This window comes from Gorilla gorilla, chromosome 13 (assembly GCF_029281585.2).
Source record: "Gorilla gorilla gorilla isolate KB3781 chromosome 13, NHGRI_mGorGor1-v2.1_pri, whole genome shotgun sequence".
NCBI lineage: Eukaryota > Metazoa > Chordata > Mammalia > Primates > Hominidae > Gorilla > Gorilla gorilla.
Genome location: NC_073237.2, coordinates 25,242,480 through 25,255,597, shown reverse-complemented (window position 1 = coordinate 25,255,597; position 13,118 = coordinate 25,242,480). Strand labels below are relative to the sequence as shown.

The following is a 13,118-nucleotide window of genomic DNA, read 5'->3' as shown; positions in this document are numbered from 1 at the left end:
TAGACAGCATGATTGGATATGTTGGGGAAATTGTGTGTGTGTGTGTGTGCGTGTGTGCGCATGTACGTGTGTGTGTGTGTGTGTGTGTTTTGGAGGCAGGTGAGTTATTCTAGACAGAGGGAAGAGCTTGTCCAAAGGCCAATGTGTTTGAGGAACTTAGAGTAGGCTAGTTTGACTGGAACAAAAATATCAAAGAGAATGAATGACTTGGTCCTGGAGGCTGGAGTGATGGGCAGGAGCTGTATTAAGCCATATTCAGGATTTTGGATTATGCCATTCAGTCAGGGGAGACACATGAACAGAATTGTGTTTATAAAATCAGTCTGGCTGCTAGATGGAGAATCATTCAGGAAAGATGAGAATGGAAAGTGGGGAGACCAGTTAGCAGCCTAGTAGAAACCTGTCAGTAGGGCTGGTGATGGGGCCTGAAACAGAATGGTGGCTGTGGAGATGGAAAGAAATGGACCCTTTTTGAGATCTTCTCATGTTGTGAGTGATTTGAAGGATAAGAGCGGAGGAAAGTCAAGGATGACTCTGGGATTCTGGCTTGAGCAATTGTCATTATCCTTATGATACCATTTACTGAGCTCTGAGACACGGAGAAGATAAGTTCTGATTAGGGCAATAGTCATAGGGTTGAGCTATATATCGAGTTGAGCAAACATAAAGGAAAATGACAAAGTTTCATCTCTGTTACTTATATTCAAATTGCTGTTTATTACTGGTTGTATATGCATTTTCACTTTTCGCTAATTATATTAGAGGTACAACTACATTAGCACTAACATATTAGATATGTACAGTATTTTGCTCATTTATTTGCCCAATAAGCACTGATGCTTCCCGTGAGCAAAGATCTTCACTTGACAATGTGAGAAATACAGAGGTGGATAAAATGTGGTTCCTGTTTCCAAGGAATAAATAGTCTGTTAAGGGTAACAATATATGGAGTCAGATAACTTTAAATAAAGGTTTGGATGCTCGGAGCCATAAGAGAGGGTCAGAGCTCCAAGATGTGAGAACTTACGTCTGGCTAGGACATCAGAGAAGGAAGATATGACCTTTGAGCTGGACCTTGACTTGGCCTCACACTTTCTGCAGAGGCAGTTGTGTGAGCCGAGGCCCAGGGGTAAAACTGTTAGAGGTAAGCTCAGTCTGGAGTGAAGGCCTGGGAAGGGGAGTGGTGGGTGGATGCTGGCTAGGGACTGAAGCCTCAGGACACAGGTCCACGAAGGCAAGGTTGAGGAGTTTGGCTTTTGTTCTGTGGGTGGTGGGGAATTATTAGGAGGAGAATAATTCCAGTTCTCACTTAGGAAGGGTAAACCATAGCTTACACAGTGCTCTGGAAGGGTATTTTCTAGGTTGTGTTTCTTTGTATGTCTGAAGCTTATAGGCCCATAATACTTTTTGATGTAGAGTCTTCAAGGTCATTCTTTGTTGTGTTTGGTTTATCTATTCCCTATCGGGTTGTTTTGAGTTTTCCCACTATTCTAAATAAAGCTGAGATTGATATTTTTGAATACTTAAGAGCCAGGGTTTATTGAACTCATACTCTGTTCTAGAACTTTACTAGGCATGGGAGACATGGAGATGAATAGGTGCCACCCTTGTCTTCTAGGAACTCATGGTCCAGGATAAATAATATGATATTTTTTCTTTTGTGGTCATCACTTCAAGGAATACCGGTCAAAATGGTAACAGAAGATCAAATTTAAAATTTAAATTCATGGTACAGTTTCACCAATGATTTCCTAGAGAGATTGAATTGCCAGTTTGTATTGTCATTCTTTAATCTCAGGACTAGTACATGTTGGGCCTTATTATTTTTATTCATATTTGGTATGACACATAATAGTACTACATAACCCTTTCAGTTGTGCTTCTTTAATAAGGTTGTACATTTTCTGTGTTAATTTCCAGCTTGCTTTCTTCATGTGAGAGTTGTCAATTCACTTGCTTTGAGCATGTGAAATGTGGGTATGTACTATGTGTATTTATGCCCATTCTTCATATATTTGTATTATAAGCTTTCCCCACTTCAGGATTTTTTTTAATTTACTTATTTTCAGCTGCTTTATTGATAGATAATTTACATACCATACAATTCACCCATTTGAAGTGTACAATTCAGTGGTTCTTAGTGTATTCACAGATCTGCAACTGTCACAAGTCCATTTTGGAAGGTTTTCATCCCCCACAAAAGAAACCTATACCTATTAGCAGTGACTCCCAAACCTCCCAAACCTCCCTCCCTGAAGCCTTGGACAACCCCTAATCTACTTTCTGTCTCTATAGATTAGTCTGTTCTAGATATTTCATGTTAATGGAATCATACAATATGTGGTCATTTGTGACTGGCTTTCACTTAGCCAGATTCATCCATGTTTCATTCCTTTTTATTGCCAAATATTCTGTTGTGGAATATGGTATTTTATTTATCCATGTCATTAATTGATGGACATTCGAGTTGTTTCCACTTTTGGACATTTACAGAAAATGCTGCTATAAATATTCATGTGCAAGTTTTTGTGTAGACATTTATTTTCATTTCTCTCCAGTACATACCCAGGAGTGCAATTGCTGGATCATGTTGTACACCATGTTTAGTCTTTTAAGAAACTTCCAGACACTTAAAGGACTTTCTAGAATTTCTATTCAGTTTCATTGGTGAAAGCCACACTATGCAGTTTTGATTATTGCCTTTGTCTGAAAGGAGTGCTTACTTTTCAACTGTAACTTTTCTGAAATCTAAGTATTTCTGATAGAAATTTAGAGTTCAAATCGATATGCGCTGTAAGTGTAAAATAGACCCTGGATTTTGAAGACTTAATATGAAAGAATGCAAAATCTCTCATCAATAATTTTTTGTATTAATTACAAGTTGAAATGATACTATTTTGGATATGTTGAGTTAAATAAAATATATGTTATTAAAATTTATTTCACTTATTTTTTTCCTGTTTTTATGTAGCTATTAGAAAACTTAAATTTACGTATGCGGTGTGTATATTTCATTTGGACCGCACTGCTCTAGAAGCAGTGCTAGTGTGCCTATTGAAGAAAGTAGCACCAATTTGAAACCTGCTTCTCAGCTGTATGACTTTAAGCAAGTTAAAATCTCTCAGAGCAAGATTTAGTCTTTTCACCTATAAAACAGGAATAATAATTGTACCCACCTCAAAAGTTTGAGGGTTGAGTGAGATATATATATATATATATATAATGTTAAATCACTCCCTAAAATATAGTTAGTATTCATAAATGTTATTAATTATTATTGTCGTTATTGCTGTGATTACCATCAATTTGTCAAGTTGTTTTTAATCTGGAAGAATTTTTTATTTATATTACATTAAATCTCTATTTAATTTAGAACTTTTTTTTTTGATACTTAGTGTTTCCATCCAGGAACCCAGCATAACTTTAACCCAATTATTGTGTTTTCCTTTATTGCTTTAAGGAAAGTTATATTATTTTCTTTGAATAAATCCTTCTTCCCCTGAATTACATTAGTACACATCACTAGTTTTGTTACTTGAATCCTTTCTTGGCATTTTCTAGCTATTTAGCATTCACTCATTAAGAATGCCTAACACCAAATGTACATTCAGCTAATCTGCTTTTAATGAATTGTTTAATGCTTTTTGTGGCTGTGTTTTGTGTTTTTATCCTGCATCTCCACTAAACTTATCTTCTGGCACTAAAAATTTTCTTTGTTCATCATTTTCTGTGTGAATGTCATCTGCTACAAAACAAAAAAAAAATAATAAGATGGTACTTTTCCATTCCTGTGCTCATTATTCCTCTTGTCATTTTTCCTTCCCTGATAACTATTATTAGCATTTATCCTACTACATTAAATAAAACACCAAATTGTTTGTTTGTTTGTTTTTGAGATAGTCTCGCTCTGTCACCCAGGCTGGAGAGCAGTGGCATGATCTCAGCTCACTGCAACCTCAGCCTCTTGAGTAGCTGGGACCACAGGTGTACACCACCAAGTCCTGCTATTTTTTTGTATTTTTAATAGAGACAGGGTATTGCCATGTTGCCCAGGCTGGTCTTGAGCTCCGGGACTCAAGTGATTAGCTAGCCTCAGCCTCCCTAAGTGTGGGATTACAGGCATGAGGCACTGCACCTGTAATGTCAAATGTTGATTTTTGACTTTTAGTATAGAGTGTTATTTATTGCATTTAGAAAAACCTTTTTATAGCTCTAAATGTTTTTTAAAAAATCAGGAATAGGCTGGGTGCGGTGGCTCCTGCCTGTAATCCCAGCACTTTGGGTGGCTGAGAGGGAGATCACTTGAGCTCAGAAGATTGAGACCAGCCTGGACAACATGGGGAAACCCCATCCCTACTAAAAATACAAAAAATTAACCGGGTGTGGTAGCAAGAGCCTGTAGTCCCAGCTACTGAAGAGGCTGAGGCTTGAGAACCGCTTGAACCAGTGAGCTGAGATCATGCCACTGCACTCTAGCCTGAGTGACAGAGTAAGACCCTCTCCCAAAATAAATAAATAAATAAATAAAAGAATGAAAAAAAAAATCAGGAAGAGCTATGGGCTTTATTTAGTGTGAATTTTCAGTTTTCTGTTTCTTCCCTCTCATTAGGTCTCTCTGCTGCTCCAGCTCAGTATTACCTGCATGCTGGCCTAGAAGAAAGACTCCCTCTGCTTCTAGGTTGTGTGGGCTGGGTCATCTATTCATACAGATCCTAAATTTGCTCTAAGTCAGGGCCTGGGGGGGGATCCTTGGTGGATAGTGTACACGAGACTTTGGACTTGTGCTTGTCACTTACATTTTGGCTCTGTGAGACAGTTTTTCATATTTCCGGATCCTTGTTGAAACTGGAGATCATTATAAATGAGAGGGAGATGATTTTCAGATAAGTGAGGGCCTATTGCATTAGGCAGGGTTCCTGAAAGTGTTTGGTAAATGGATGAGAATAAATGATAGACCTTAACCGGAGAGCCCCAAGACAGCTGTTACTCGTTCACATTTCTGTTGTTTATAATGACAATAAACACCTCATCCCATCACTATTTGACCTTCCTCAGAAAGAACCACTGACTGTTAGAGGGAAAAATCATTTGCCACAGACGAATGACAAATAACTTGTGACTCACTTTGTGGTTTCTCTCTTTGAGAGATAGAAAATATTACTTTCCTGCTTTTAAGGAACATACATGTTTTAAAAGTTGATATAGAGGGAGTCCTTGCTATCCGAGATTTTATATTGGAAACCTTGCAGTTACAAAGCTTAAAGGGAAACAAAATTCATCATAAAGAAACAAAGAAAAAAATCACCAAAGACAAAATCTTGCTATAAAATTATCCATCATCAAACATCTGAACCTGACAACTCCTTGTTTCTGCTCACCGCCATGTTTTTCCTCTCCTGTACCTCTGACTCCAGCAGTATGTCCTGCCTGGGATGCCCATCTGCCTGTTCTTCTGTCAGTCCGTCCATCCATCCATCCATCCATCCATCCATCCATCCATCCATCCATTCATTGATTCACTCAGCAGCAGTTATTGAATATCTTCTGTGTGTCAGGATCTGGGCTGTATAGGTATACCCTAGACATGTCTCAGAGTGCAGCTCAAATGCCACCTCTTCCAAGTACCAGATGCGTCCCTGATTCCCTATTCCCTGCCCTACAAAGGTGAAACTGCTCTCCCCCTTCTCTGTGTGTCCATAGCACTTCCTGGGCGCTTTCTAGATATTTAGCATTAGCTCATTAAGAATGCCTGGCAATACGACTTCTCTTTTAGAGGACAGTCCTAAGTTCTGCTAGTGGCGTTTGTGTCTTATTTGTCTCAAGAGGAGAATTGGTGTCTGCTCAGCTCTGCATCTTTCTCCATGATGCTTAGGGCTGACCCAGTTCGTGACCAACAACTAGAGTCTTCTCTTTCTCTTTTTTACATACTCCTTCTCTTCCAGGGCTAAAGTTGCTGCAGCTGATGGGCCCGCCAGGAACCCAACTCAGACCCTCATCCCTGTGCGGCACACAGTAAAGATAGACAAAGACACCCTCCTCCAGGACTACGGATTTCACATTTCTGAGAGCCTTCCCCTTACAGTGGTGGCTGTCACAGCAGGTAGGGGATGACTGGGAAATGAGAAAGGAGTTTGGTTTCTTAAGGGGAAATAGCCCCAAATCTCCCCGATCTCTCTATCCTATAACAAAATGCAGAAAATCCTACCTGGGAAGTTAGAAAAGGCACACCTAATTCTGTCTTGGGCTTTGCACCTTACTTTGATGCTGGGGAGGAAGCCTCAAGTGCACTTGCCGCTCCAAACCCCAGGCTCCCACTGGCCTTGGCTAGGGCGTTGCCCACCCTTGGCTCCCTGGCTGGTGTCAGGGGCAGTGAAAGTATTTGGCTAAGCTAGCCCTCCTCTTTGAACCCCACACGCTCCTAGCTGGGGATACTTTCTGGTCAGACAGTAATATAAACCATTGATTTGTTTTCATTTGAACCTTGTGAAATACAGGCTGTACCAGGATGGAGAGGAGCAGGTGGGGAAAGTCCAGTGCTTGTTTTCATAATTGAGATGTGTTAATCTGGGATTTGTTAAAATGTATTGATTTCTATTTACTACACATACACACCAGAGTTTTTTAGAGATGAATGGAGTAGATTTACTGGCCAACTCTATTGATTTAGGTTTCTGCTAGTTTTCTTTCTCAGGACAGTCTTCTAACATCCCTGGAAGTTGGTGATAGATGATAGGTACATTATCCATGGTTTATAAACAGGAAAATTAAGATCCACATGAGCCCAAGCCTGACTGAAGGCGGCGGAGTGAGCCAGTGCCCCTGGGAACTGGATCAGGTTGCCATTTAACTGTGCCGCTATTACACATAGAGTCTGGGTCCTCCCGGCATGAGCACCAATTACTTATTTTCTGTCCAACAGGAGGCTCTGCTCACGGCAAGCTTTTCCCTGGTGATCAGATCCTCCAAATGAACAATGAGCCTGCTGAAGACCTTTCCTGGGAACGAGCAGTCGATATTCTCAGGTACTAAATGGTCTTCCATCATCTACAGAATTGCACAGATTATCAAAGAACAAAGATGGGCAACAGGAATGGCATAACTGATCCCCTGATTTTAATAAGGCTAAGTCTCCTTTAAAGCAGCAAAAACAGCCTCGTTTTAGAGTTCGATCTATTAAAACGGCTTCTTGTTAGTGGCAGTTACAGTCCACTCTCTCTCACTTGCCTACAAAAGAGCTTGGGAGGCACTGAGTGCTGTATTTGTCAAAGCCCTGCTATGCCCAAGACACCGTGCTAAGCATGCAGGGAATGTAATGATCATAAATAACCCACAGGCCCTACCCTCTAAGGATTTATAGGCACGTCGTAACATATGCCAAAGATTGAACTAAATTGATACCAAATCTGTTCTTCTTTATCCCTCTTGATATATCTTCTTAAATATAATTGCAGGTGCATCTTGGTTGGCATATATGTAGTTTCATTGATGTAGCACCTCCAAACCTTCTGTCTGGTGTCATTGTGACTTATGAAAATGCCTCGCTTTTTACCTAGACAATGATTTCCTGAGACCAGGGCTCAGTGGGTGCTCAGTTAAATGAGTGAATATGGTTAGCGCTGGGAATTGGCAACCCAGACTTTAAGACGGAGGAGTGCCATTGATAGGAGTGAAGAGGACAAGCAGACATTTTAAGGGCACATGAAGCTTTGGCTTTTAAATTTTTCACTCAACATTGTTCTAATGACTAGTATAAAGACAGACGAGAAGCAGAGGTAGGTGAAAGCTAACTTGAAGATATATATATATATAAAATTCAGTTTGTGCTTTTTCATGAATGGCTGATCTGGCTTTGGGGTGGTATTAATTGTTTTTTTCCCCCCTTTTTTTTTGAGATGGGGTCTTGCTATGTTGCCTAGGCTGGTCTCAAACTCTTGGGCTCAAGTGGTCTTCCCATCCCAGCTACTCGGGTGGCTGAGGCAGGAGAATCGCTTGAACCCGGGAGGCAGAGGTTGCAATGGGCCACGATCGTACCACTGCACTCCAGCCTGGGTGACAGAGCAAGACTCCATCTCAAAAAAAAAAGAGAAAGAAAAAGAAAAGAAAAGCCGAGGAAATACACTGTAAATGCTGGAGAGTCCTCCAACTTGGGCAGAAGTTGTAGGCTGACAAAACAGAGAAGGGCCCAGAAATATTTCAGTTGTGTCTTTAATGCTGGGTAAAATTTGGTCCAAAAGATGGAGGTGAAGGGTGATTCAGGCAAAGAGGTAAACAGAAGCAACCGGGTGGGAAGTAGGGGCTGCTGAGCAGTTCAGTTTGCTCGGAGAAAAGTTCTAGGAGGTGAAGTCCAGATGATAGAAGGTCTTGAATGCCAGCACAGCATGTTTCAGTGTGATTCTCCCCCTGGAAGGGCGAGCAGTTGAAGGCTTCTGAGCAGGGATGCATGACTTGAGGTGTGCTGTGCATCTGTACCCTCTGCTGTGTTTTGCATGTGAGAATCCCAGGACGCCTTACTTTTTTTAAGCTTAGTTCCCAGTGTCTAAAACCAGCATGTATTATTCAGTGTCACGTGTAAAAGGTAAAACACAAAGCAAAACAAAAAGATACAACAACAATGCCAAGAAAACATCTCAAATTCCTCCAAATAGCTATGAGGCCAGTATGTCCTTTTAGAGCACTTGCGTTTGGGTTTATTGTGATTTATCTCAGAAAAGGCCTGTTCTCATTTAAAATGGAAAAGAGGAAGTCCCTAGACACTTAGACATCTTGGGTTGAGTTTATCCATTTGAGGAAATAACACACCAGCAGCAATTGGCCTAAATGTTCATATTGCAAGAAGTCAAATGAAATTATTTTGCAAACTGCTTCTCCATGGTAGCAGTGGCAAAGAGAAAGGAAAATATGATCGATTTTCTCTGTTCTGCCCGCTAATATGAAGTAGAGGTTAAGCAGTTATCTGCTTGATTTGATCACTCTTGAAATCTAAGAGATAATGCAAGACAAAGATGTCTACTATCTTGATTATATGATTGGGCTCATTACACTGACTTTGTGTGCCCAAACACCATAAACTGTTTGGCTTTTATCTGATAAACGTTATCCACAGACATTCATTCTATTTAGTGAAATGTTTAGCCTGAGTTTTGTGAAATAGCAACCTGAGTTATCTGTGTTATTGCCATATTTTCTCCTAAAAATTTTTTTTGGGTTGGGCACGGTGGCTCACACCTGTAATCCCAGCACTTTGGGAGGCCGAGGTGGGCAGATCACCAGGTCAGGAGTTTGAGACCAGCCTGACCAACATGGTGAAATCCCATCTCTACTAAAAAATTAGCTGGGTGTGGTGGCGGGTGCCTGTAGTCCCAGCTACTCGGGAGGCTGAGGCAGGAGAATTCTTTGAACCCGGGAGGCGGAGGTTGCAGTGAGCCAAGATTGTGCCATTGCATTCCAGCCTGGGCAACAGGGCAAGACTCCGTCTTAAAAAAAAAAAAAAAATTGGGGGACATAAATCTAGCTGGTTGTCACTGGATGAGTTCTTCATTGTATAGGACTAAATTAAGGCTAAGTGCCTTAATTAATGTTGTGGCTGTAGATATAGACTAGATGGTGGAGGTGAACTTACGAAGATTCCCTCCAGGTGGGAGGAGCTCTCTGGGTCAGCTTAAGTTCCTTTGCAGGTTGCTGCATTTCCCAATATCTTTCTCAGTTTTGCTGAGCCAAAAAAGCTAAGGCAAAGGAGGCTGCTTTATACTCATTCTGCCAGTCTTTTTGACCCTAACACACATGCTCACACACGTATGCATGCACGTGCATCCATCACGCAGAACGACTAAATGTTTTTGTCTTTATTCTTTCTTTTTTCAGGGAAGCAGAAGATTCTCTTTCAATCACAGTTGTTCGCTGCACGTCGGTAAATCTCTTTCTATGTCCTGTGTGTTAGTTTCACCATTCTTGGCCCTAAGACCCTGTTCCCCCAGAGGATATCCCTCATAAAGTAAGCGGGGAAGGCAAAGGGTGGAGGGTGACAGCTGCCCGGCAGTGGGTGGCCAGTCAGTCCATGTTATCTGAAGACCTCCTCCATGCAAGTACTGTGGAGGAAACAGATATGGTGCAGGCCTCAAGAATTTATGGTCCAGCTGAGGAGATGGACCTATGGCTGTGCACAGTAGGATGATGGTAAGGGCACCAAACTGGAGTTTCAAGACAGGTTTGAGTGGTATGACTTTGGGAAAATCATTTAGTTTCAGTTTTCACTTTTGTAAAATAGAGGTCATGACAATAACTGCCTTGTCTGTTTAATGGGTTGTTAGAAGGACCAAATGAGATGTTGGATATGAAAGTATTTTATCAGCTCTGAGGCTCACCACACGGCAAGGTGTGGCATAGATGATGCACAGGGAGGAAGCGGCAATCCTAAACCACCACAGGCCGAGGAGCTCCTTATGTATTATTTAGGGAAAGTATATAATCAAATTTTCAAAGGAAAAACTACTAAGGAGATAGTTTTTCAAAAGTTGATAGAAAATTTTCATTGTGAGAAACTTTAATATGTACTTCTTAGCCTTGGCCACAAATAGACCAAAATAAAAAAAGAGGGGCATAGAGAATTTTAATAATGCATTTAATAATCTAATTTAATTGACCACATACCAGGCTACCAAGAAAACTCAATAAATTCCCCAAATGAAAAACTGTGCAGGTCCCTTTTTCCAAATATAATAAAATAGAAGCTAATAACTATTAAAAATTCAATTAAAAACCATTCAGCCATTTGGAAATAAAAATGTAATTTCCTAAGTAAAGATTGAGTCAAATAGAAAAAGAAAAACTATCATTATAGACTATTTAGAAAATAATTGAAAATTAAAACTGTACTTCTTTTATTTTTTCTTGAGATGGAGTCTCACTCCCGTCGTGCAGACTGGAGTGCAATGGCGTGATCTCAGTTCACTGCAACCGCCACCTCCTGGGTTCAAGTGATTCTCCTGCCTCAACTTCCCAAGTAGCTGGGATTACAAGCACCTGCCACCATGCTGAGCTAATTTTTGTATTTTTAGTAGAGACAGGGTTTCGCCACATTGGCCAGGCTGGTCTTGAACTCCTGACCTCAGGTGATCCACCTGCCTCGGCTTCCCAAAGTGCTGGGATTACAGGCATGATCCACCATGCCAGGCCAGAACTGTACTTCTTAAAACTAATTATGTGCAGTCGAAGCTATACTCAGAGTAAAATTCATAGCCTTGAGTGTTTTTATCATTTAATACAGAAGTAAATCAATTAAATATTCAGTGCAAGAAGTTAGAAGAAAAGATTAATAAAACAAACATAAAGCAGAATAAAGTAATAAAAATTAAAATATAAATGATCCTCTGGGAAACAGAAAGATTGTAATGTTGTTAAGTCCAAAAGCTATTTCTTTAAAGACAAAAGTTATATAAAATACAAAAACCTTAAGGGAAAGAGATATGGGAGTCTCATGTGGAGGAAACTAGACTATTACTGACATATATAAAAAAATAACATAAAAGGAGATACATACTATGCTCCTTGATGGGAAGACTAAGTATTATTAATATATCAGTTATTATATTAATATATATACTTAATACAAATTCAAGCAAACTCTTACGGGACTTTCATTTGGATTTAACAAAGTATATCAAAGTGAGACTTATCTCAAGAAAACCTTTTTTAAAAAGGATAATGAGGATGGCCTTGATAGGCAGATTTAAAAACGAACAAAGCTACAATTATTAAAACAGTATGATATTGGTGAAATGTTGAACATGTCAATGTAATCAGATAAAAAGTTCAAGAGTAGATGCTAGTATAGGAACATAGTATGTGAGGCTGGGTGCAGTGGCTCATGCCTGTAATCCCAGCATTTTGGGAGGCTGACGGTGGCAGATAGCTTGAGCTGAGGAGTTCAAGACCAGCCTGGGCAACATGGCAAAATCCCATCTCTACAAATACAAAAACAAAAACAAAATGATTATAGCTGGCAGGGGCTTAGGTGAGAGAATCGCTTGAGCCCAGGTAGTCGAGGCTGCAGTGAGCTGAGATCGCACCACTGCACTCCAGCCTGGATGACAAGGTGAGACCATGTATATATATATATATATATATGTAGAGAGAGAGAGAGAGACCATATATATAGAGAGACCTATATATATATGCCCATTTATATATAACTATATATAGTGTGTGTGTATATATATATAGTTTGTGAAAAACATAGCATTCCAAATCTGTGGGAGAAAAGGCAATTATTCAAGAAATCAAACTTGGACATTTGTTTAAGTATTTGGAAAAAATACAGTCTCAACTCTAAAAATGCAAACAATATGGATGGATGTCTGTCTGGTCATAGGCTGTAGAAAGGTTGCCTACGCATTTAGGGCGTGGAAGGAAGCACAGTGGAACAAAGGTGATTTGATTACATGAAAATATAAACCTTCTGTGGTCCAAACACTTCATAAACTAGAAAGCAGAGAAATTGTTGTCTCCTCTCTGTATTTGACAAATGTTATCTTTTGTTTTTATTTCTTGGAAATAGAGTAGGAAAAAACCTACCTAATGAGGATGAAGATGTTTGCCATAAATATGTCAGACCAAGTATTTTATGTATCGATAAATGGAAGTTCTTCTATTCTTAACAGAATTTGTCTATTAAATAATATGAAACCAATATGGAAACAGGGAAATCTAATCAGTATAAATGGTAGTGAAGGTGTTAGGTCCTTTTTGTTTAGCTGGTTATCATCTCATTCGAGAGTAGCTTAATCTTAATCAGGCAGGTTTTTTCCTGATCTGTTTCCAAGAAATGAGCAAAAGGAAATACTTAATGTAGGGAGCAAGGGCAACAGCATAGAGCTGAATCCTTTAAATAATAAAAAGTATGGGAAGGTGAAAATTGGTATGTGTCCAGTACCACTCCTGAGATTCCTACAAGATTTCCAGGAAGAGAGGAATGTGCTCTGGAGGTCTCTCAGGGAGAACTGGCATTAGCCCAGTCTGTGGCCACCAGTGCCTCTGAGAAATGCCCTAAATATTGGCTAGCCTGCTCCTGGGCCTCTCACCAGAACTGCTCCGAAGAATTTTATTTTATTTTATTTTATTTT

The 13,118-nt window shown here is 39.9% G+C and overlaps 1 protein-coding gene across 2 annotated transcripts in view; it reads left to right on the top strand.

The window, feature by feature from the left end:
- FRMPD1 (FERM and PDZ domain containing 1) overlaps positions 1 to 13,118 on the top strand; it is a 97,767-nt gene that overhangs the window by 52,529 nt on the left and 32,120 nt on the right. For both annotated transcript variants that reach the window (XM_055351534.2, XM_004048044.5), the window contains 3 exons: positions 5,943 to 6,100; positions 6,920 to 7,022; positions 9,862 to 9,907. In XM_055351534.2, coding sequence (XP_055207509.2) covers positions 5,943 to 6,100; positions 6,920 to 7,022; positions 9,862 to 9,907 — 307 coding nt within the window. The remainder of the gene's footprint in view (positions 1 to 5,942; positions 6,101 to 6,919; positions 7,023 to 9,861; positions 9,908 to 13,118) is intronic.